The sequence below is a fragment of the Petaurus breviceps genome, unplaced genomic scaffold (genome assembly GCF_028583685.1).
Source record: "Petaurus breviceps papuanus isolate PSGF00001 unplaced genomic scaffold, PetGlider_PUasm1.0 84, whole genome shotgun sequence".
Classification (NCBI taxonomy): domain Eukaryota; kingdom Metazoa; phylum Chordata; class Mammalia; order Diprotodontia; family Petauridae; genus Petaurus; species Petaurus breviceps.
The window spans coordinates 12,119,260-12,141,884 of NW_027186645.1; the positions used below are offsets into that span (position 1 = coordinate 12,119,260).

The 22,625-nt window shown below is 35.0% G+C and overlaps 1 protein-coding gene across 5 annotated transcripts in view; it reads left to right on the top strand.

Annotated features, from left to right (window-relative positions):
- The window catches only part of MDFIC (MyoD family inhibitor domain containing), a 135,460-nt gene extending 113,258 nt beyond the window's left edge, over positions 1–22,202 (top strand). For all 5 annotated transcript variants that reach the window (XM_069107065.1, XM_069107062.1, XM_069107063.1 and 2 more), the window contains exon 5: positions 19,389–22,202. In XM_069107065.1, the coding sequence (XP_068963166.1) occupies positions 19,389–19,636 (248 nt within the window). In that variant the 3' untranslated portion in view covers positions 19,637–22,202. The remainder of the gene's footprint in view (positions 1–19,388) is intronic.
- Positions 22,203–22,625: the final 423 nt, after the last annotated feature.

A 22,625-nucleotide genomic window follows, 5' to 3' on the forward strand; every position in this document is an offset into this window, starting at 1 on the left:
GACTCCAGGGCCGGTGCTCTATTCACTGCACCACCTAGACACCCCTAGCACTCATTTCTAAAATATACAGGGAACTGAGTCAAATTTTTAAGGATACAAGTCATTCACCAATTGATAAATGGTTGAAGGATATGAACAGAGTTTTCAGAAGAAGAAATTAAAAATATCTATAAGCATATAAAAATTCTCTAAATCACTTGATTAGAGAAATGCAAATGAAAACAACTCTGAGGTACCATATCTCACCAGTCATACTGGCTAAGATGACAAAACAGGAAAATGATAAATGCTGGAGAGAATGTGGAAAAAATTGGAACACTAATGCATTGTTGGTGGAGGTATGAACTGATCCAACCATTTTGGAGAGCAATTTGGAACTATGCCGAAAGGGGTATAAAAATGTGCATAGCCTTTCACACAGCAATACCACTTCTAGAACTGAATCCCAAAGAGATCATCAAAGTGGGAGGAGGACCTATATGTACAAAAATATTTATAGCAGCTCATCATTTCTTGTAGTGAAATAGTATTCCATTGTAATCATATACCACAGCTTATTCAGCCAATACCTTGTTGTTGGGTATCCCTTCAATTTCCAATTTTTTTGCTGCCACGAAATGAGCTCCTATAAATATTTTTGTGCAGATAGCTTGTTTTCCCTTTTCTTTAATCTTTTTGGCATACTGACCTACGAGTAGTATTGCTGAGTCATACACAAGTTGTGCATAGTTTTATAGCTCTTTGGGCATAGTTCCAAATTGTTCTCCAGAATTGTTGGATAAGTTCACAACTCCACCAACATTGCTTCAGTGTCCCAATTTTTCCAACATTTGTCGTTTTCCTTTTCTGTCATGTTAGTCAATTTGACATGTATGAGGTGATATCTCAGAGTTGTTTTAATTTGCATTTCTCCAATTATTAATGACATAGAACATTATATGACTATTGAGATCTTTGATATCTTCTTCTGAAAACCACCTGTTCATATCCTTTGACCATTTATCAATTGGGGAATAGTTCTTATTTTTATAAATTTGACTCATTTCCCTACATATTTAAGAAATGAGGCCTTTATCAGAGGAACTTGCTGTAGGATTGCCCCTCCCCCCCCAGTTATTTGCATTCTTCCTAATTTTGATTGCATCAGTTTTGTTCGTGAAAAAGATTTTTTAATTTCATCTAGGTGGCACAGTGGATAAAGTGCTAGACCTGGAGTCAGGAAGACTCATCTTACCGAGTTCAAATCTGGTCTCACTTACTAGCTGTGTGACCCTGGGCAAGTCACTTAGCATTCCTTAGAATGTTACAAAGTCACATGGCTAGTAGTGTAAAATGAGCTAGAGAAGGAAATGGCAAACCACTGCAGTATCTTTTCCAAGAAAGACCCAGACGTGATCATGAAGAGTTGGGCATGACCGAAAATGACTCAATAGCAGTAGCAATCAAAATTAGCCATTTTATATCCTCTTCTGCTCTCTATCTCTCAGTTGGTCATACCCTCTTTCCTTATCCATAGATCCTACAGGTACATTTTTCCATGTTCCCCTAATTTGCTTATGATATCATTCTTTAGCTCTAAATCATTTATCTTTTATTTATCATTTATATTTGACCTTATTTTTGGTATATGATGTTAAAGATCTATGTCTAATTTCCACCAAACTGCATTCCAATTTTTCCAGCAATTTTTATCAAATAGTGAGTTCTTACCCCAAAAACCTTGGATCTTTGGGTTTATCAAACATTAGATTACTATGGTCATTTACTGCTGTGTATTATGTATTTGATATATGTTACTGATACATCACCTCTTTCTTATCCAGTACCAAATTGTTTTGATGACTACCACTTTGTAATATAATTTGAAATATGGAAATGCTAGGCTACTTTCCTTAACTTTTTCTTTTCATTAATCTCCTCCTTATTCTTGACCTTTTGTTCTTTCAGATTAATTTTGTTACTAATTTTTCTAGCTTTATAAAATAATTCTTTGGTAGTTTGATTGGTACAGCCCTGAAAAAATAAATTAACTTAGGTAAAATTCTGATTTTTTTATATTGGCTTGGCCTACCCATGAGCAATTAATAATTTTCTAATTGTTTAGATCTGTCTTTATTTGTGTGAAAAGTGTTAGTATTTATATTTGTGTAATGCCTGGATTTATCTTGGCAGATAAACTCCCAAACATTTTATATTATCTGTGGTTATTTTAAATGGAATTTCTCTTTCTATCTCTAGCTTCTGGACTTAGTTTGTAGTATATTAAAAAACTGATGATTTATGTGGATAAGTTTATTTTGTATCCTGTAACTTTGTTAAAGTTGTAGTTTTTCTGCTTATCACTTTTAATTCGCTTTATTTTTGCATTTGCTTTGTCTAAGATCATGATTGCTGCCCCTGCCTTTTTTCTTTTAGCTGATGCAAAATAGCTTCTGCTCCAGCCCCTTATTATAACTCCATGTGTGTCTCTCTGTTTCAAGTATTTTTCTTGTAGACAATATATTGTTTGATTCTGGTTTCTAATCCATTCTGCTACCCACTTCCATTTTATCCTATTCATATTCACAGTTATAATGCTAACTGTACCTTTCCCTCTAAATTATTTTCTCCTGTTTATCCTTCTCTCTCTTTTTATCTTGTCCCTCCTAGAGTCTGTTTTGTTTCTGACGACTACTTTCTTTTATCTGCCCTTCCTTTTACCACCTCCCTCCTCGTTCTCTTGTCTCCTTCTCCTCTTATTTCCCTGTTGGATAAGATAGATTGTGTGTGTGTGTGTGTGTGTGTGTGTGTGTGTGTATGAAATATATATATTCCTTAAAATCACTTTAGATATGAGTGAGGTTCAAGCAACCCACCCCCACCATTTCTACCTCCACTGTAAAAGCTCTTTCTTGCACCTCTTTGTGTGAAATAATTATTCCTATTCTTTTTCTCCCTTCCCACTTCTCCCAGGGCATCTGTCATTCTCACCTACTCATTTTTTTTACATCATTTCTATATCATTGACTCATTCCTTCACCTTTCTATTTAGTTCTTCTAACTGCCCTAATAATGGCAAAGTTAGAAATTACATGTTCCATCTTCCCATATAGAAAGGTAAACAGTTTAACCTTATTGATTTCCTTGGAATTTCTCTTTCATATTTACCTTTTTATGCTTCTATTATGTCTTGTATTTGAAAGTCACATTTTCTATTCAGTTGTGGTATTTTCATCAGGAATGCTTGAAAGCCCTCTATTTCATTAAATTTTTATTTTTTCCCTTGTAGGATTATACTCAGTTTTGCAGGGTAGGTTATTCTTGGTTGGAATCTTAGCTCTTTTGTATTCTGGAATATTATCTTTTAAGCCCTCTCTGCTCCTTTGATGTGGTAGCAGCTAAATGTGTGATACTGGCTGTGGCTCCCCAGTATGTGAATGGTTTCTTTTAGCTGCTTGAAATATTTTCTCCTTACCCTGGGAGTTCTGGAATTTGGCTATAATATTCCTGGGAGTTTTCATTTTGTGATCTCTTTTTTTTTCTTTTTTGGAGGGAAATTGGGATTAAGTGACTTCCCCAAAGTCACATGGCTAGTAAGTGTGTCAAGTGTCTGAGGCCAGATTTGAACTCAGGTCCTCCTGACTCTAGGGCCAGTGCTATTTACTGTGCCACCTAGTTGCCCCTGTGATCTCTTTCAGTAAGTGATTGGTGAATTCTTTCAATTTCTATTTTACTCTGGTTCTAGAATATCTGAGCAGTTTTTCTGGGAAATTTTTTGATATATGATGTCTAGACTCTTTCTTTGCTCATGACTTTCAGGTAATCCACCAATTCTAAAATGATCTCTCTCTTTGATCTGCTTTCCAGGTCAATTATTTTTCCAATGAGCCATTTCATGTTATCCTTTTGATTTTGTTTTATTATTTCTTGATGTCTCATGGAGTTATTAGCTTCTACTTGCCCAATTCTAATTTTTAAGGAATTTTCATCTTCAGTGAGCTTTTGTGCTTCTTTTTCCATTTGACCAATACTGCTTTTTAAGGAGTTACTTTCATCAGTGAATCATTGTATATTTTTTCCCCATTCAGCCAAATCTGTTTTTTAATGTGTTATTTTCTTTAGGTGTGTGTGTCTGTGTGTGTGTGTGTGTGTGTGTGTGCACATGCACACCCACACCTCTTTTACCAAGCTATTAATTATCTTTTCATAATTTTATTCCTTTGCTTTCATTTATTTACCTAATTTTGCCTTTACTACTCTTACTTGATTTTGAAAATCATGTTTTAGCTCTTTGGGCTTGTGTCTAATTTACATTGGACACTGTAGTCAATATTGCTACTCAGGATCCCTTTTCTCTTGAAAAATACTATTCCTAGGGGTGGCCAGGTAGCACAGCGAGTAAGAGCACCAGCTCCAGTGTCGGGATGACCTGGGGATCAAATCCGGGCTCAGACACTCAGCACCACACCCAGAAATAACTGGCCATGTAACCTTGAGCAAGTTACTTAACCCCAAGTGCTTTATAAAAAAAAAAAAAAGAAAAGAAAAATACTATTCCTCAGGGTCCCTAATCCCTTGAGATCAGACGTATTCCTGTTCCTCAGGGTTTCCACTTCCTTTTGACCAAAAGTCCCTCTTCTTACCCTTGACCCAGAAGTATGTATAGGTAATGGAGCTACCAAACAGTGTCTGGTCCTTTTGCCAGTGCTAAAACAGAGATTCCCTGCAATCTCTTTCTCACTAGTTGCCAGGTCCCCTTGTCATTTCTGGCTGGAGGGCTCCCAATGCTGCTACATTTTCTTTTACCACCATCTAGTACTACCACTGCTGTTTTATCCATGTGACCTCCAGTTCAGCCTCCTCCCCTGTGTCACAGATCTCTCTTTCCTACCTCCTATATTTTCTTGGACTGGAAAAAGGTCTTATTCTGATCTTTTGTTGGCTCTGCCACTCAAGAATTTGATTTGAAGCATTTCTTAAAAGTTGTTTAAAGGGGAATGTTAGGAGAGCTCAACTAAGTGCTTTTTCTACTCTGTCATCTTGGCTCCACCCCTACCTATCAGCAAAATTTAAAAGAATGGAAAGGCAAGGGTGAAACGTGAAATAAACGTGCATCTTAAAATGAATTTTTGACTTAAAAGACTATCTAAAAGATTAAAAGTATTAAAAATGTCATTTTGCTAAACCAAAGGTTTTTGGTTTCAAATTTTTATTGTTACCTAGAAGGTGTGGTTTACCAATATATACATACTATCACTAGGTTCATCAATATGTTCAGGAGTGTATGCTAGGAGAATATTTTTTAAATCACTAATATGTATGTTGATTCATTATTAATTAAAATCTTCCCTATTGAGCATATTTGTTTTCAACAAGCCAACCTAGTATGGATAATATTGAATATTTTTATACTAAAGTAGGATTTTACTTTTTATATTGTACATTTTAGTTTCTCATGAAAATGAATAGCTAATCTTTGAAACATAGCAGTAGAGCTGGAAGTCAAGTAGTTCCACTCCAGATAAATAACAAATCTCCCAGGATAGATAGTTGACTTAAAAAGAATTTCTAAAGATGAATATGCTGTAGCTTAACATGGTAGCCAATTCTGCCATGGCTCAGTCAAGAAGTTTTTCCTTCTCTCAAACCACAATCTCTACTGTTTTTAATGTAAAGCCATTTGTTACTTGTTGAGTCTTCCACAATCTCCATTTGTACATGTTGCATTTCTAATCTCTTGCTTTTAAAGAGTTGAACCATGAAAGGATCCATTCAGAAGCTTCTTTAGATAGAAATGTTGTGACACTAATATTTATGTAGTATATCTCAAAGTTGAAAATTTATAGTAATTTTCTACTTTTCGCCCCTCAATACTATGTTTATTTGAAAAAAAAATCCACTGATTATCTTCTGCTGTTCAATGATCAAGACAGAATTTCCCAACTCAGTGCATTTTATTTAGCTGTCTTCCATGCCTAGGATTTTTTCCCTTTCATCTTAACCTCCTGACTCCTCTAGCATCCTATAAATCTCAGCTAAAATCTCACTTTGACAAGAAACCTTTCCCATGTTAGTGCCTTCCCTCTGAGATTATCTCCAGTTTGTCCTGCATATATCTTGCTTCTAATTAGTTGTTTTCAAGTTCCTCCACTTGATGGTAGGAACTGTTCGTGCATTTATTTAGCCCAGTGCAGGCATATAGTAGGTGTTTAATAAATGCTGATTGACTGAAAAATTTTCAGATGAACAGTGCTCAGTACTAAATGCCAAGTCCACAAATATTGCAAAAAAGCACCATCCAGGTTATTTTTAGTGTCGTTTATTTTTACTAGTGATAGATGTTGGTTTTACCATCTCTTTCTGACCAAGGCTCTTCTTTCTCATCCCACTGACTTGACCTAGAACTAGATAACCTTTGAGGCTCTTTCTATCACTAAAATTCTGTGAGATCCTTATGGTAGAAGTGGCAATAAATAATATGATCACCCAAGGTAAAGAATCAAAACAAAGGATCTGAAGAATCTATGTGTTGGTGAGCAATCAAGAATTGGATATAATATAAAGTGTTCTTTACTTTAATAGTGAGTTTACTTCTAATAATTTTTTCAGAAAACGAGAAGGGCAATACTTGCCACCTGAGTCTTGCCTCAAAGCAGTGTTATATTGCTTAATAAGATGTTTCCAGACTATTCTTTAGTTTTTGAGGGAACAGATAGCACTATAGAAACTGAATACTTGCCTTCTTCGCTAATAATTTTCCTTAATAAAGTCTTTCTGACACTTTTTAAAAAATCTCCTAGATCTATCTCATTTTCTTCCCTTTGTAGGAAAATGTGGCTCGTTTTTGGCTGTATCCTAACTAAAATGATATGTGGCCATTTGGGACAGGGTTCTGTGTAATACATGCACACCAGGCCAGTTTATTCAGGCTGTAGGTCAGTCTAGGGCTCTAGGCCAGAAACACTTCAAGGCCTCTGGCTTGGAGACACTGAACCACTTGAAACTGAGCTACTGTGCTGTATTAGTAAATATTTCCCCACCCCCACACACTTGAGGAGCGCAATTCCCTAGAGATGTCTGGGCCTCATTCCCCACAGCTGGATTCACAGAAGCTAGATAAATGACTTAGCAATGTCTGCTGCAATCCAGGATGACTGAATCCTCTTCTGGTCTACTTTCTAATTTTGTATGAAGAAATTGCAGACTTTCATATTCAGTCTTGTTTCCTAAGCCCCGATTTCTATGTGTAACCTTTAAATAAAATAATATTTAAAGGGAAAGTGGGGAAAGAATAAAGATTGGACCTGAATGGGGCTTCCATAGTACAGAGAGTTGTCCTGTCATCATTCAGAGAGCAACCTTAGCAGCCAAAGAATTTGGAACAACTATTAGTGATAGATAATTTTGACTACAAACCCTTGTTTAATCCTAGTGCAACTTTCTAAATTACTAATCACAAATAGCTAAGATGGTGAATATTGAGTGCTATGGGATTGGATTAAGTTTGCTTTGTGTTGATAGGTGAAACTTTTCCTGTTAACAAATGTTTGGTTACTATTGTTTATCCATTACAATCATATGTATACACACATAAACACACATATATTTCCTTAGTTGTATACATAATATATACATAGTTATACAACTTATATTAGTTATATATAACTTTTATATGTGACACAATATTGTGTCATACATAATATTGCATGGTATTGTATGTAATGCAGTTATATTAGTTCTACATAATTCCCTTAGTTCTGTGGGTTATGACATATATCTAAATTAGGGAGCTCAGGCAGTTGGAAGAGGCTTTTTAGTTATTCTTGATCAAAAGAACGTTTGTTGAGGTTAGATAAGGAGTTCATACCCTAATCTTTATTAACTCAGTTGTTCATAGCTATTCTGAGAATTCACTGACAGTTTCAGAGATATTCAGGGCACCCTGTAAAAAAAAAATATTTTACAAAAAGGAAACCAAAGAAAGATAAAAGAGTTATACAGAGTGAATGTTTCTTAACTTTCATTCCTTACTTACTTGTTTTATAATCACCAGTGTCCAGCTATGTTTTGATTGAGGCAGTATATTTTGAGAATTTGGAAATATTTAAAATAGCCCTTTTTAAAAATAAAGAAACCAGTTGTTGGTGCTTTTCTTTTTTTTAAAGTATTGATTTATCTAGAGCATAGCCTAGCTCTCTCCTGTAGAAGATACAGGTGTTGCCACTAGTTATTTGGGGCTCTCTTTAAAAAGGTTGCACTTTTTTACTTTTACTAGTTTTAGAAATAACTCAGTGTTCTTAATCCAAATACCTTTAGTTGACTGAAACATTACTACTTCTGTTTGTTCACTTCAATTCATTGCATTTTTTCTTTTCTAAAATGTGTCTAAAGCTTTTCTTTTATATATTTTTTGCTATTTTGCTGTTTGTATATTCCTTTGTTTTACTATAATTAATGGGAGCTTTTAGTCTTGCTCTTGCTGAGCTTTGCCTATTTTTTTTTTAGTACCATGAATTATGTGAACTCAAAGCCATTGTTTCTTGAAATCAGTCTATTTATTAAAGCCCAAACATTTTGGAAGTAGCTTGTGCATATGACTTCATAAAGCCATAGAATATTAAATCTTCAACAACAGGAAAATAAAATGACATTTCTTGCTGACAAAGATTCACATGATTGCATGGTATGGGAGAAATATCTCTTCTTTGAGGAACCAATAATTAAGAACATTTATATTTCTGTGTTTGTATTTTCTACTTTTGTTGTTTATTTTTTCACTTCTCCTAAAATACTTTCCTAGGGAAAAAAAGTTCATATTAGACCCTTGTCATTTTTTCCTGATTTAATAAAAATACAATCCTACTAATTCTCATAGTATGTTTGATATTGTTTTGTTTGCCTTATAGCAAAAAAACAAGCTACAAACAACAATTACTTCCTCAAATTTACTTTTAGACTTCTGTTTGTCTGAGGTCACAAATGAACTTGGGCAGGAGAACAGTTCCAAATCACAGAAATGAGAAGGTGTTGTTTGCTAGGAAAAAGAAAGACAAAAAACGCCCCAGATGATTAAATCTCTTCAGTTAGAATTTAGTGTATGCTGCATGCTGCTAAAAGCTTTATGCTTGTAAAGTAGAGAAAATGAAACTATTTCTAGTAAAATTTTAGTCTAGTTTTTTAATCCTTTATCACTTCGATCTTTAAAAATCTGTTCCTTCTGGTTTGTGACTTCTTTCCGGTATCTATTCATAGAAATCTGTTTCCAGAAAGGGGGCCTACATTGCTTTTTCCAGTAACAGAGTGATTGTTCAAAGAAAGTTTTATGAACACTTTACTAAGAACTTAATCTTTTGAAATCCTCCATTGGACCTAGAGTTCCCATCTGGTTGGTTTAAAGACTGGACCCCATAGTGCCAAGGATGCAGTGGTTTTTCATTATTGTCATTTGTCATTTCCAGATTGGCATATCTTCTTGATTAAGAGAGTCTCTTATTTTTCAAACAGATTAATATCTAAATTTTATCAGGTTTTTACAATGAGTGATGTCACTTCTCAGTATTAAATCATTTATCTAAGCCTTTACTTATTTGCTGAGAGTTAATAGTTGCTCTCAATTCTCTTCCTAAAAATTAAATTTCAGAATAATCTTTGGAAGGCAAAGGGACCAGGTCTGAAGTTTTAGACAGTGAGCAAAGGCTAAAAAAGATAGATGGGCAACAAGTCAACCAGCAGGAATTTTTTGTATTTATATCATCTCTCTCCCCGGACACCATTTATAATGCATCATCCAATTTCTAGCAACAGCTTTAACCTTACTACAGCAAATGGAAAGAATGACGAAAATAGGCCCTACTCCTAGAATGAAAAAAAAAAGTCCTCATTTTCAAAACAACAAATAATTATTTCCACTACGCTAAAGCTAGACTCTCTTTCCTGTTTAAAATAAACACTTGCTTGTTTCTTTTTTGAATTATAATTAGAATGTCTCTAAAGTTGTAGTGGGGCATTCTGACTTCTCAGTTCTAAGGATATTGTCTTCATTTTCCTGTAAGAACATTGGACTAGGAAGCAGGAAAACTAGGTTCTAATCCTGGCCCTGTCAATAACTAGCTTTGTGATTTTCATCTCTCAAGGTTTTGTTTCCACAGGTATAAAAATGGGGAACTTGGACAAGATGATCTCTGAAGTCACTTGCATCTTTAAATCTTATAGACATAGAAAGGAAATATTAACTAACTTAGGAAAAAAGAATGTGCTGCCTGTCTGGAAAGGTTTCAAGTAAGACTCAGTGACAGCAAATGTTTGTCCTCAAAGTCCTAGCTTAACTACGTTCAGAGAGGTCTCTAGGTTGTCCACAGTATGATTTTTTTTTTTTAAATTACAGCCATTTTTGAAACCATCTACTTTGTCAAAGAGGAGTTACAGTACACATTGGTAGAGGGGGTGTCCACGCTATTGAAATCACAAGTTCCCAGAGTCTCTAAGTTTAGCATGAAATATAGTAATGATAAATATAAAAGAGACATACTGAGAGCTGCAAATTCATATAGGGAAAGAGCTTTAGATTTAGGTTTGAGAAACTTAAGTTCTAGTTCATAATCTTTCATTAATTAGCTATGTAACCATTGGAAAATAACTCCATCTGTATTTACCCGAGTTTCCCAATCTGAAACATTAAACTTCTAGGTCCTTTCCAGTCTTTAACATTTTTTTTTTAATGAACTGTTGGTGATGGGGATGAAGGAAGACCATGTAAGAAGCACATATTGTCCAGGGTGTTTAAGTACTGAGCACTTGAATTGGTAAAGTGGAACTGTAAATTACAAGTAGGGTATGAATGGAAGAGATTTTAAGGGAAAAGAATTGGTATGATGTGTCTGTCTCCTTGGTGGAGTAGTGTATTTGGGACAAGATAGAAAGGCATCAAATATGCTTTCAACCTTGAGTTCATACACACAAACACACACACACACACACACACACATATATTGAAAACATCCAGTAGGCAATTTGAAATACAGGTCAGGAACTCAGGAGAGGGTTGGAATTGTAGATTGATTAGGGCGTCTGCTGAAGCCATGGATATAATTCTTCCCCTACATGTTCTATAGTCATGGATCCTACCTTCTTTTCTCCAGGCTCTCGTATCTCTAATCTGTGAAGTTGTCTTTTGTCTTTGTATCCCTGGTGCCTATCCCAGGCCCTTACATTTTGTTCACTTAATATTTTTTTAATTTAAACTTTTAAAATTTAATAATAGCCAGAAAAATTCTATATACAAAATAGAACACAAAAAAAGTATTTTAAGTGAAACTTTGAATCTCTATTATGTGCAACTTGCTTTTTTGTTGTTGTTTTTCTTTTAAAGAAGCTTAACGTTAACAAACATAAAATAAAATAAGCATTTCCATGTACATAGTATAACAAAAGAAGGGAATTATACATGAAACTATGGATCTTTATTCTGAACTTTTCTTTTTAAATTCAACATGTAACTTTCAAAATTGTCTTAGTTCTCTGTACTTCTTTCTGGCCTTTCTTCTCTTCTATGTATCTTCTAAAAAACTATTTAGTGACACTCTTTTGTTTATTTTCCTCCCTCCCTCCCTCCCTTCCTTCCTCCCTCCCTCCCTCCCTCCCTCCCTCCCTTCCTTCCTCCCTCCCTCCCTTCCTTCCTTCCACCCATCCTCTGTGTCTCTCCTTCATCTCCTCTTTCTCTCCCATCACCCCCATCTGAAGAAAATATAAACAAAACCTTTGTAACCAATATGCATAGGTAAGTAACACAAATTCCTACATTGGCCAAATCTAAATATGTCATTTTATGTCTTGGGTTCATCACTTCCCTCAGGAAGTGGGTGGCATGCTTCATAATCAATTCTCTAAAATCATGATTGTTATTGTGTTGATCAGAGTTCTTAAATCTTTCAAGAATGTCCTTTTCAATGTAGGTATTGCTCAAATTATTCTCCCATTTATTCTCACTTGTTTCAGTATCAGTTTATGCAGTCTTCCTAGTTTTCTTTTAAACCAACCATTTTGTCATGTTAATGTGCAATAATATGCCTCCTCAGTTTCCAATTCTTTGCCCTATATGTATATATAAATATTCAAAGGAGGAGGCTAAAATATATTTCTACCTACAGGTCCTTTTTCTTCTTTCTTTCATCTTTTTGAGATATAGACCTAGTAGCAGTGTCACTGAGTTTGCTGAGTATCTCTTGATGCTTTTGGATGTAGTTCCAATTTTTTTTTTTCAGAAAAGCTGTACCAGTTCCAGCAGCAGCACCAGCTTCACTAGCATAGTGCATCTAGTGTAGCTATTTTTCTGCAGCTCTTCTAACAATTTTTACTATCCTTTTTTGTGATCTTTGCCAGTCTGATGGATATGAGGTAGAATCTCAGAGTTGCTTTAATTTGCATTTTCCTAATCATTAGTGATTTGGAGCATTTAAAAAAATATATGGCTATTGATAACCTGGATTTCTTCCTCCGAAAATTGGTTTATATCCTTTGACCACTTATCTTTTGGGGAATGGCTCTTTTTCATATAGAATTGAATGAGGTCTTTATATATTTTGGAAATGAGTACTTTTCAGAGAAACTTACTCTAAAGTTGTTTTTCTCTGAGTTAGCTGTTTCTTTTCTATTTTTAGCTGCATTTGGTTTTGTTTGTGAAAACCCTTTTTTATTTCATATAATCAAAATTGTCCATTTTATCTTCTATATATATATCTTCCTATCACTTGTTTGATCATGGATATTCCATAGATCTGAAAGGTAATTTCTTCTTTGCTAGTTTGTTTCTGATGTGAACTTTTATGTCTGAATCTTGCATCCATTTGATCAAGTACATAGTGTAGGTTCAAACATGAATTTCAGCCAAGTTGCTTTCTACATTTTTAAGCAGTTAATGAATTCTTACCCCCAGCAACTGAGATTGCTTTATCAAATACTGTGCTAATGTATTCATATGCTTCTGAATTGTATCCACCTCATATATTCCACTTATCAATCACTTTCTTAACCAGCACCAAATCATTTTGATGATTACTGCTTTATAGTATAGTCTGAAATCTAGCACTACTAAGCCACCTTCCTTTTCAGATTTTTTCCAGTTATTTCCTATGAAATTCTTGAACTTTGTTTTCAAATGAATTTTTTCCCCTACCTCTATAAAATAATGCTCTGGTAGTTTGGTTGAAACAGCACTGAATAAGTAAATTAATATAGGTAATATTACCATCTTTATTATATTGGCTCAGCCTATTCTAGTTATTTAGGTCTGTAGATTTCCATAGAGCATTTTGCAGTTTATTCATATAGTACCTGTGTGTCTCTTGACAGGTGTATTCTCAAATATTTTATACATTTTGTAATTATTTTAAAAGGAATTCCTCTTTCTGACTCCTGCTGAGAGGGTCATTGGTAATATATAGAAATTCAGATAATTTAGATGGATTTATTTCATCTCCTGTTACTTTGCTGAGTTTTTAAATTGTTTCAGTTAAGTTTTAGTTTATTCTCTTGGTTGTTTTTTTTTAAGTAAACCATAATATCATCCACTGAAAGCAAGTTTTGTTTCTTTGCCAATGCTTATTCTCTTATTTTCTTTTTTATCTTAGTCTATAACAAGCATATGTAGCACTGTATCAAATAGTAGTGGTGATATTGGCATCCTCATTTTACTCGAATCTTATTGAACTCTGGATTATCTTTGTTATATATCATGCTGGCTCTTGGTTTTTTTTTTTTTTTAAGCAATCGTTGTTAAGTAACTTGCTCAAGGTTACTCGGCCAGTTTTTTCTGGTGGTGCTAAGTATCACAGCCCAGATTTGATCCCCAGGTCATCCCGACACTGGAGCCAGTGCTCTTACTAACTGAGCCACCTGGACACCCCTAAGTAATTGGGGTTAAGTGACTTGTTCAAGGTTACACAGCCAGGTGTTTCTGGGTGGGTGATAAGTATCTGAACCTGGGATTTGATCCCCAGGTCATCCTGACACTGGAGCTGGTGCTCTTACTCGCTGTGCTACCTGGCCACCCCTGGCTCTTGGTTTTACATAGATGCTTCTAATACATTAAATTATAATATGGAATAAAGATTCATTTATTCCTATGCATTCTAATAATTTTTTTTAGCAGAAATGGGTGTTGGATTTTGAGAGTTTTTTCAATATTTTTGACATATATTAAATTGAATTCCACACTCATCTTCTTTAAATACTTTTTTCATCCTATCTGCCCCATCTACCCTTCCAGAAAATCAAGGTTCCCTTAACACAGCAAATCTAAACTTTTATTTTTAGTCCCCTTCCTACTTTTCCTTTAGGGTCTTATTCAAGTTCCACATTTTTTGACAAGAACGTTCACGCTCATATCAGTCTTCTACTCTGAACCATATGTAACTTACTTGAATAAGCAGGACCATAGAGGTTTTTGGAGCTGAAAAAGACCTTAAAAGTTATCTAGTTCAACACTTTTTAAAAATTTTTTTTAAATTTTAAAATTTATTTTTAGTTTTCAACATTCATTTCCACAAGATTTTGAGTTACAAATTTTCTCCGTCTTTCCCCTACCTCACCCCAAGATAGCAATCTTACTGAATACTCCTTTCCCCAATCTGCTTTCTCTTATATCCTCTCCCATCCCCCCTCTAACTTTCTAGTAGCACAAGATGGATTTCTGTACCCCAGTGCCTGTTGTATATCTTATTTCCCAGTTTCATGTAAAAAACAATTTTTTTAAACATTTGTTTTTAAAACTTTAATTTCCAGATTCTTTCCCTTCTTCCCTCCTCATCCACACCCACTGGGAAGATAAGCAATTCAATATAGGTTGTACATGTGTAGTTATGAAAAACGTTTCCATAGTAGTTATATTGTGAAAGACTAACTATATTTCCCTCCATCCTATCCTGACCCCCACTTAATTCTATTTTCTACTTTGACCCTGTCACTTTTCAAATGTATGTGCTTCTAACTACCCTCTCCCCCAGTTTTCCCTCCCTTCTATCATGCCACCTCTTATCCCCTTCCCCCCTACTTTACTGTAGGGTAAAATACCCAAATGAGTGTGTATGTTATTCCCTCTTTAAGCCAAATCCAATGAGAGTAATGTTGACCCATTTCCTTTCACCTTCCTGCTCTTCCCCTCCATAGTAACAGTTTTCTCTTGGTTCTTTTATATGAGATAATTTACCCTATTATATTTCTCCCTTTCTCCTCCCAAAATATTCCTCTCTCATCTCTTAATTTTATTTTTTAGATATCATCCCTTCCTATTCAACTGATCCCGTGCCCTCTGTCTATGTATACATGTATATACATATACACACACTCACATATGTATTTATAAACATATACCCTCCTATACATACATACATATGTGTGTGTATATATGTATATATATATATATATATATTCTCTTCAACTATTCTTATATTGAGAAAAGTCTCACGAGTTACAATTATACTTTTCCATGTAGGGATGTAAATAGTTCAACTTTAATAAGTTCCTTATGATTTCTTTTTCCTGTTTACCTTCTCATGCTTCTCTTGCTTCTTGCATTTGAAAGTCAAATTTTCTGTTCAGCTCTGGTTTTTTCATCAAGAATACTTGAAAGTCCTCTATTTCATTGAATGACCATATTTTCTCCTGAAGCATTATACTCAGTTTTGCTGGGTAGGTGATTTTTGGTTTTAATCCTAGCCCCTTTGACCTCTGAAATATCATATTCCAAGCCCTTCAGTCCCTTAGTGTAGAAGCTGCTAGATCTTGTGTTATCCTGATTGTGTTTCCACAATACTCAAATTGTTTATTCCTGGCAGCTTTTAATATTTTCTCCTTGATCTGGGAACTCTGGAATTTGGTTATTTTATTCCTAGGAGTTTTCTTTTTGGGATCTTTTTCAAGGGGCAATTAGTGAATTCTTTAAATTTCTATTTTGCTCTCTGGTTCTAGGATATTAGGGCAATTTTCCTTGAGAATTTCTTGAAGGATGATTTCTAAGTTCTTTTTTTGATCATGGCTTTCAGGTAGTCCAATAATTTTTAAATTCTCCTGGATCTATTTTCCAGGTCAGTGGTTTTTCCAATGAGATATTTCAAATTGCCTTATATTTTTTCATTTGTTTGTATCTGTTTTATAGTATCGTTTTCTCATAAAATCATTAGCTTCCATTTGCTCTAATCTAATTTTGAAGGAATTATTCTCTTCAGTGAGTTTTTGAAATTCCTTTTCCATCCAGCCAATTCAACTTTTTAAGGCATTCTTCTCCTCATTGACTTTTTGGGCCTCTTTTGCCATTTGAGTTAGTGTATTTTTTAAGGTGTTATTTTCTTCAGTATTTTTTTAGGTCTCCTTTAGCAGGCTCTTGATTCACTTTTCATGATTTTCTTACATCATTCTCATTTTTCTTTCCAATTTTTCCTCCACTTCTCTTACTTGATTTTCAAAATCCTTCTTGAGTTCCTCCATGTCCTATAATCAACTCACATTTTTTCTTGGAAGCTTTTGATGCAGGAGTTTCACCTTTGTTGACTTCTTCTGACTGCATGTTTTGATCCAAAAAGGATTCTGTGGTTTGATTGTGCTTCCCCTGCTTGCTCATCTTGCCAGCCAATTACTTAACTTTTGAGCTCCTTGCCACAGTAGAACTCTGCTTCCAGAATGCAGAGAGCTATATCGCAAATTGCTGGGGTTTTCACTGATGTTACCAGAGCTTTGAGGAGGGTGCCCTCTCTATAGACACCTCAAGCTCTGGCACACTGGCCACACACCCGAAGACTACCAACCAAGACTACAATCCAGATTCAAGCAGGTCAAAGCAAGAGCAATTACCCTCTGAATGGTGGCTTGATCCCCCCACAATCTGCAGGCCAAGAGCTCCAGAGGCAGCCACGTGGCATCACCACCTCTTGTCCTGGGAGCAGGGGCCAGACCGCAATCTTCCATCACCCAGTTCTAACAGAGTTCCCCACTGACCTTTTACTTTCTCTTTGGTGTTTATGGGTTGAGAAGTCTGGAAACCACTACAGCTGCTGGTGATTCACTCTCTTGAAGTCTGCTCCAACTGGTCTGTGCTGTAGGTTGGGTCCGCCCCAAGTCTGGTCAGGGGTAGTTCACGTGTGACTCTGTGTGGCTCCCAGTTCAGTGCGATAGACCCTTCCTTTCAGCCTTCCAGGCTGCCTTCAGTGGGAGATTTGTTTTTCTCTGACACTTTGTGGGTTCTGTAGCTCTAAAATTGTTTAGAGTAATATTTTACAGGTATTAGAGGTGTTTGGAGCAGGAGCCACGTGGAGTTCCTGTTTTTACTCTGCCATCTTGGCTCTGCCCCAACACTCTTAGATGAATAAATAGTCTCAGAGCAAGTGAATTTCTCAAGTTTGCTAAGTTAGCTTTTTTTTCTTTTTGGTTCAAGTTTGTGATTTCATTGGTATATAAAAGTCCCAGTACAGAAAATCTTTACACCAATGCAGGTCAGCAACTCATTATGTTGTTAGGTGTCATTTAAGACTTTTGTTTTGGGGGGATGTGATTTGACCCACAGTTTTTCCCATTTCATAAGAGAGCTCTCCTTTACTTGATGCCAAGTCATTCTTTGGACTTCATATTTATACTAATTTTCTACATAAAGAATTTAGTCTTATTATTAATATATAAGTTCTCTAGCACAAGATACTCACTATGTGCTATCCCTTCACATATTTCAAGGACTATTTCACTGTGTATCTAAATTGAACTTTAAATTGACTTGTTGTGGCAATGTTTAATGTTCTTTATTTGCTTGGGAATAGATATTTACTCATCACTACAGAACTAAGCCACACCAGATCTTTCTGGTGGAACCAGATTCTTATCTGAATGCATAACATCATATAAAATTTCTTGCTTAATTAGAAGCCAGACTGGGAACTGCCAAGTTAGAATGAATACCCATTATTATATTAACATTTATATTACCAATGTCTTTACATAAGGCATTGGCACCCACTCTTAGTGCCTTTAGGATTCAGCTGGCATTTTCATAGGCTTGTTGCAAAACCTAGCCCGTCTTAGAAACAGCCTGTCACAACTGGGCTTTAAAAAAAAATGATATATGTGTTTGCAATAAGTGTTAAGTAATGACAATAATAAACACAACTACCAAAGACTCAGCAATGTCTCTAGATATTCATTGGGGTTTTATGAAAGCGGAGTTGTTTCTTCATCTCCAGGTGACTTTTTGTAAACTGCCTCTATAAATCTTGAAATGTAAATTGTTCCAACTAGAATTAGAAATGAACAGTATATCAGCATTTCATGATTTTAATGCAAAGATAAGCACAGAGGAAGATAGTGAAATATATACTCAAAAGTATGACTTGGGGTTTCACTGAAAGGTGCAGAATATGTGCTGTATATTTGGTACACTGGTGTTTTGCTTAAAGAGCTGTTCCCTCTTTAACATTACTCATTTATTTGAAGGGGGCAGCTAGATGGTGCACTGGACAGAATGTTAGGCCTGGAGTCAGGAAGACTTATCTTCCTGAGTTCAAATCTGGCCTCAGACACTTATTAGCTGTAAGATCGTGGGCAAGTCATTTAACCCTGTTTTCCTCAGTTCCTCATCTGTGAAATGAGCTGGGGAATAACTTACAACTACCCAGTATGAATGAATGAATGAATGAATGAAAAAGCATTTATTAAGTACTTAGAATTTCTAGCTATGTGCTAGGGATATCCTTCCTACCCAGATGAAAAAAAAAGGAAAAAGTAAGACAGTCTCTTAGCTTCTACTCCCTTAGATGGGGCGGTTTTCCTTATTATAGTGTAAACTCATTGAGGAAAAGGACTGCTTCAAGTTGAGAGAACTTGTTTAAGTATTTTGTTCAGAGAACAAACTCTAAATTAGTTCTAAGTGACTGTTTGACATGTCCATTCTTAGAAATGACACAGTGCTGAATTCGATTACTGCTTCCAAGTGGTGAAAAGCTCACTAAATGGGATAGAGGTGGGTGAGGGATATGAAGGAGTGTGAGCATGGTGAAATAATGGCAAAAGAACTGCAATGTGGGGTTTGGGTCAGACTGGAAATTGGGAAAGACTCCCTGATCAGAAACTTATGGCCCTAGGTGATAGAGAAAATGCAGCTCCTTTCACTTTTAGACTGCTTAAATACATCTTTTCCCTTATATCCTCTATTGATTCCATTTTCTAATTATGACATTTCATGAGCCATGTGATTAATGAGGATGATCTTTGTTTCTTTTTAGCATTTGATAGGAAAAAGGGACCCTTGAATGGCACATGGATTGCTACTTTTTTTTTAATCTGTTGTCATTATTCCTCTATTGAAATGTATTATTATTATTTTTCTTTCCCTTTCTCTTTATGGTATACTTGACAATTGAATGAACATTATGAAGATTGCTGTGTTCACTGTATCCTGGCCTGCTTGTTCTGTGAGTTCCTGACCCTCTGCAATATTGTATTAGGACAAGCATCATGTGGCATCTGTACGTCGGAGGCCTGCTGCTGTTGCTGTGGTGATGAAGTAGGAGATGACTGTAACTGCCCTTGTGACATGGATTGTGGTATAATGGATGCCTGTTGTGAATCATCAGACTGTTTAGAAATCTGTATGGAATGCTGTGGAATTTGTTTCCCATCGTAAATATTTATCCCTTATTTTATTTTGTTCAAAACTGGAGTTTTGTTGTTTTTTAAAATTCTCCTAAGGGGGGGAAAGCATCACAAGATTCTCATGAAACAACCCAGTTACTTGCACTGTTTCCTCCCTCTTTTTAAAGAATCTTTGAAAACTCCATATCATAACCAAATGTGTATGGTTTTATGTGTGAAATTGCAACTACTATTTTTTTTCTGTTAATATGTTGCTTTAACTAATAAGAGATTTTGAAAGAAAAAAAACACAAATATTCATTTTTTCCTACTTTTTAGCTAGATTTGTGATCACCATTCCTAGAAGTCTCCTTCCTCCAAACACATTTATTCTAAATGAGTATTTAAAAAAGAAAATTTATTTTTGTTATTTGTCTATTAATGTTTAAAATGAACTGTTCTTTTTAGTTTAAATTAGAGAGAAAAACTCAAAGCTGTCTTAAAAACAAAATTGTGGGAACTCAGGTCTCAGAGGCTTTCCACATTTGTTACTTGAAGAATTTAGTTTCATACCAAACTTTAGAGGTTAAGATGAAAACTCTGTACTCTTAATCAGTTACAATTAAGTATTCATAGCCTTTTTAAAGCAGTAAGAAATGCAGTATTTAGAAAAAAAAATGTCGGCTAAGATTTACCAAACTGCTTCTCTTGTTATAGCTGATTATAGTATTTTTGTTTTCATTATGAGATTTTATGTTGATAAAAGTAAAAACTTACGAAGCTGATACAGTATATTCAGAGTGGGGAAATGCCAGTGCCAACATGAGGAGGAGCACTGGTAAATTTGTAGTTTAATTTGGGACTGCTTTTTTTGTGTGTTTGCATTTCTGGAGTTGTTTTGGTTTCTGTTGGATATTAACCAGTTTTAAAAACATCAGATTGCATAAAAGGCAGTTACTACAAACCATTCCTTAACAATGCAATGAGAATTCCTCTTTCTACCATTGTGACTTGACTAGATTTCAAAATTTCTAGTCTTGAAATTAACCAAGTCATCAACTACACATACTATATATTCACTTTATGTATTAGGAAAGTAGGAAAAGACAAGGACAATTATAGCTGATTTGAGACTTGCAACATTTGTGTATGTTCTGCTAGAAGGAGTATGTTTTCTTACTATGTGTTTCCTACTGTCAATTTTTCCAGATTGTTAAGTTTGGTTCAATGTAATTTTTTGTAGAGGTCATGGAAGTACATTTTTGGATTGCTATTTCTTGCTGTGTTATCTAATTTATTGCTTGTCCCATTCCCATTCCCCATTGTTGTCCTTCATAATCAAAGAGGACCAAAATGACATCATAGTGTCGGGTCAGTGTATAATGTGTCTGACTGGCTGGCCAAACTAATTAACTGGGCCCTTTCCAGTCACCTTTTAGCATAGATAGCCTTTTAAAAAAGGCATTGCTACATTGGTCTTGGAAATGCAGGACCACAGATTCCAAGGACAGAAGTGCCATCTGTTGCTGTATCTCCTTCATGACACATAGTTAATAGTTTTTTCATGTATTGTTGCTGTTGAGTCATGTCTGACTCCTCATGACCCCATGGACCATAGTGTTCATTGGGTTTTCTTGGTAAAGATACTGGAGTGGTTTGCTCTTTCCCTTTCTTATGGATTCAGGCAAACAGGTTAAGTGATGCCTAGGGTCACACAGCTAGTAAGTGTCTAAGGCTGGATTTGAACTCAGCTCTTTCTGACTCCAGGCCTAGCCTTCTTTCCACTGAGCCACCTAGCTGTCTTATTTCATATATTGAAGAACTTAAAATAAACAAAACAGCAACAACAAAATGTCTTCACTCTCACTAGTGGTGCATTTTTCAAACTGAGGACTTCTGAGCTATTGAATTTAAAATAGAGTGCTAATAAACATCCTTTCCCCCTCTTTTCCTAAAAAATGCCTTCTATTTGTTAAACCAAATATAAGAGCTTTGTAGGATTTTATACATAATCAGAATCTTAATATTTATATGTACCCAAGCCTAACATTCTATATACTCACTAGATATATGAAACATTACAGCTTATAAGTAGCATCTGTATAGACATATAAAGTCTCCTAATGACCTGGAATTATCAGATTATTTCATTTTTTCCCTGAAAATAATTTTTGACTGACTGATATCTGATATTTAAGTGTATTCTGCTATTTTCTATAGAAATATCAGCACTTTTGTAATATATGTCTCTGTAGCAGAGAACATTAGTTGGATAGTGGGATTTCATTTTTATATTCTCAAAATTCTCTTTTGTCTACTTCAGACAATCATTTTCTAAGCACCTTGCATAATAAAAACAAAGCAAAAATAAAAGTAGATAAATGTGAAATTGTACTTTTGAGCACCAATTTCAGAATTTCTATATACAAAATGTTCTGTTGGATACTATGGAAATTGTGATTAAGTTCTGTAGTTTACAGTTACAGTTTTTTTTTTTTGGAGGGGATTTCTAACCCCCTTTTCAAAAAATTGGTAATGCGGTCTTTGAATTTTATATTAACTGGATCTTGTATTATGCTAAAGAACACTATTTTGAAATAAAAGAAACAACAGCTTTATGTTGAATCACTTGCATATTTTCATGTCAAACTGTTTCAATGATTTTTTCTTTCTCTTTTAATGCTTTTCCTTATGATTTAAGACTGGAAGGTTTGTTTTATCCTGTTACATTTTTTTCCTGAAGACTGACTTTGTTGGTTATGTCACTCAAATGTGATGCATGGACATAAATGAGCCAGTGTAAATGAATAGCTATAGTACATTGTGACATCAGAGGTTTTCTTTATTTAAAAATCGGTCATAAATGTGTATAAACTGAATTTGACTTGGCAAATTTTCTCATCATCAACTTTAAAATTTTCACTTTTAACTTATTAAAAAGCTAACTTTTACTGTATGATTAAATAGACTGATCATTCACAAGTAGTACATCGTGAGTGTTAGGTTTAATGGATCTCATGAGAATGAAAATCATCAGAAAT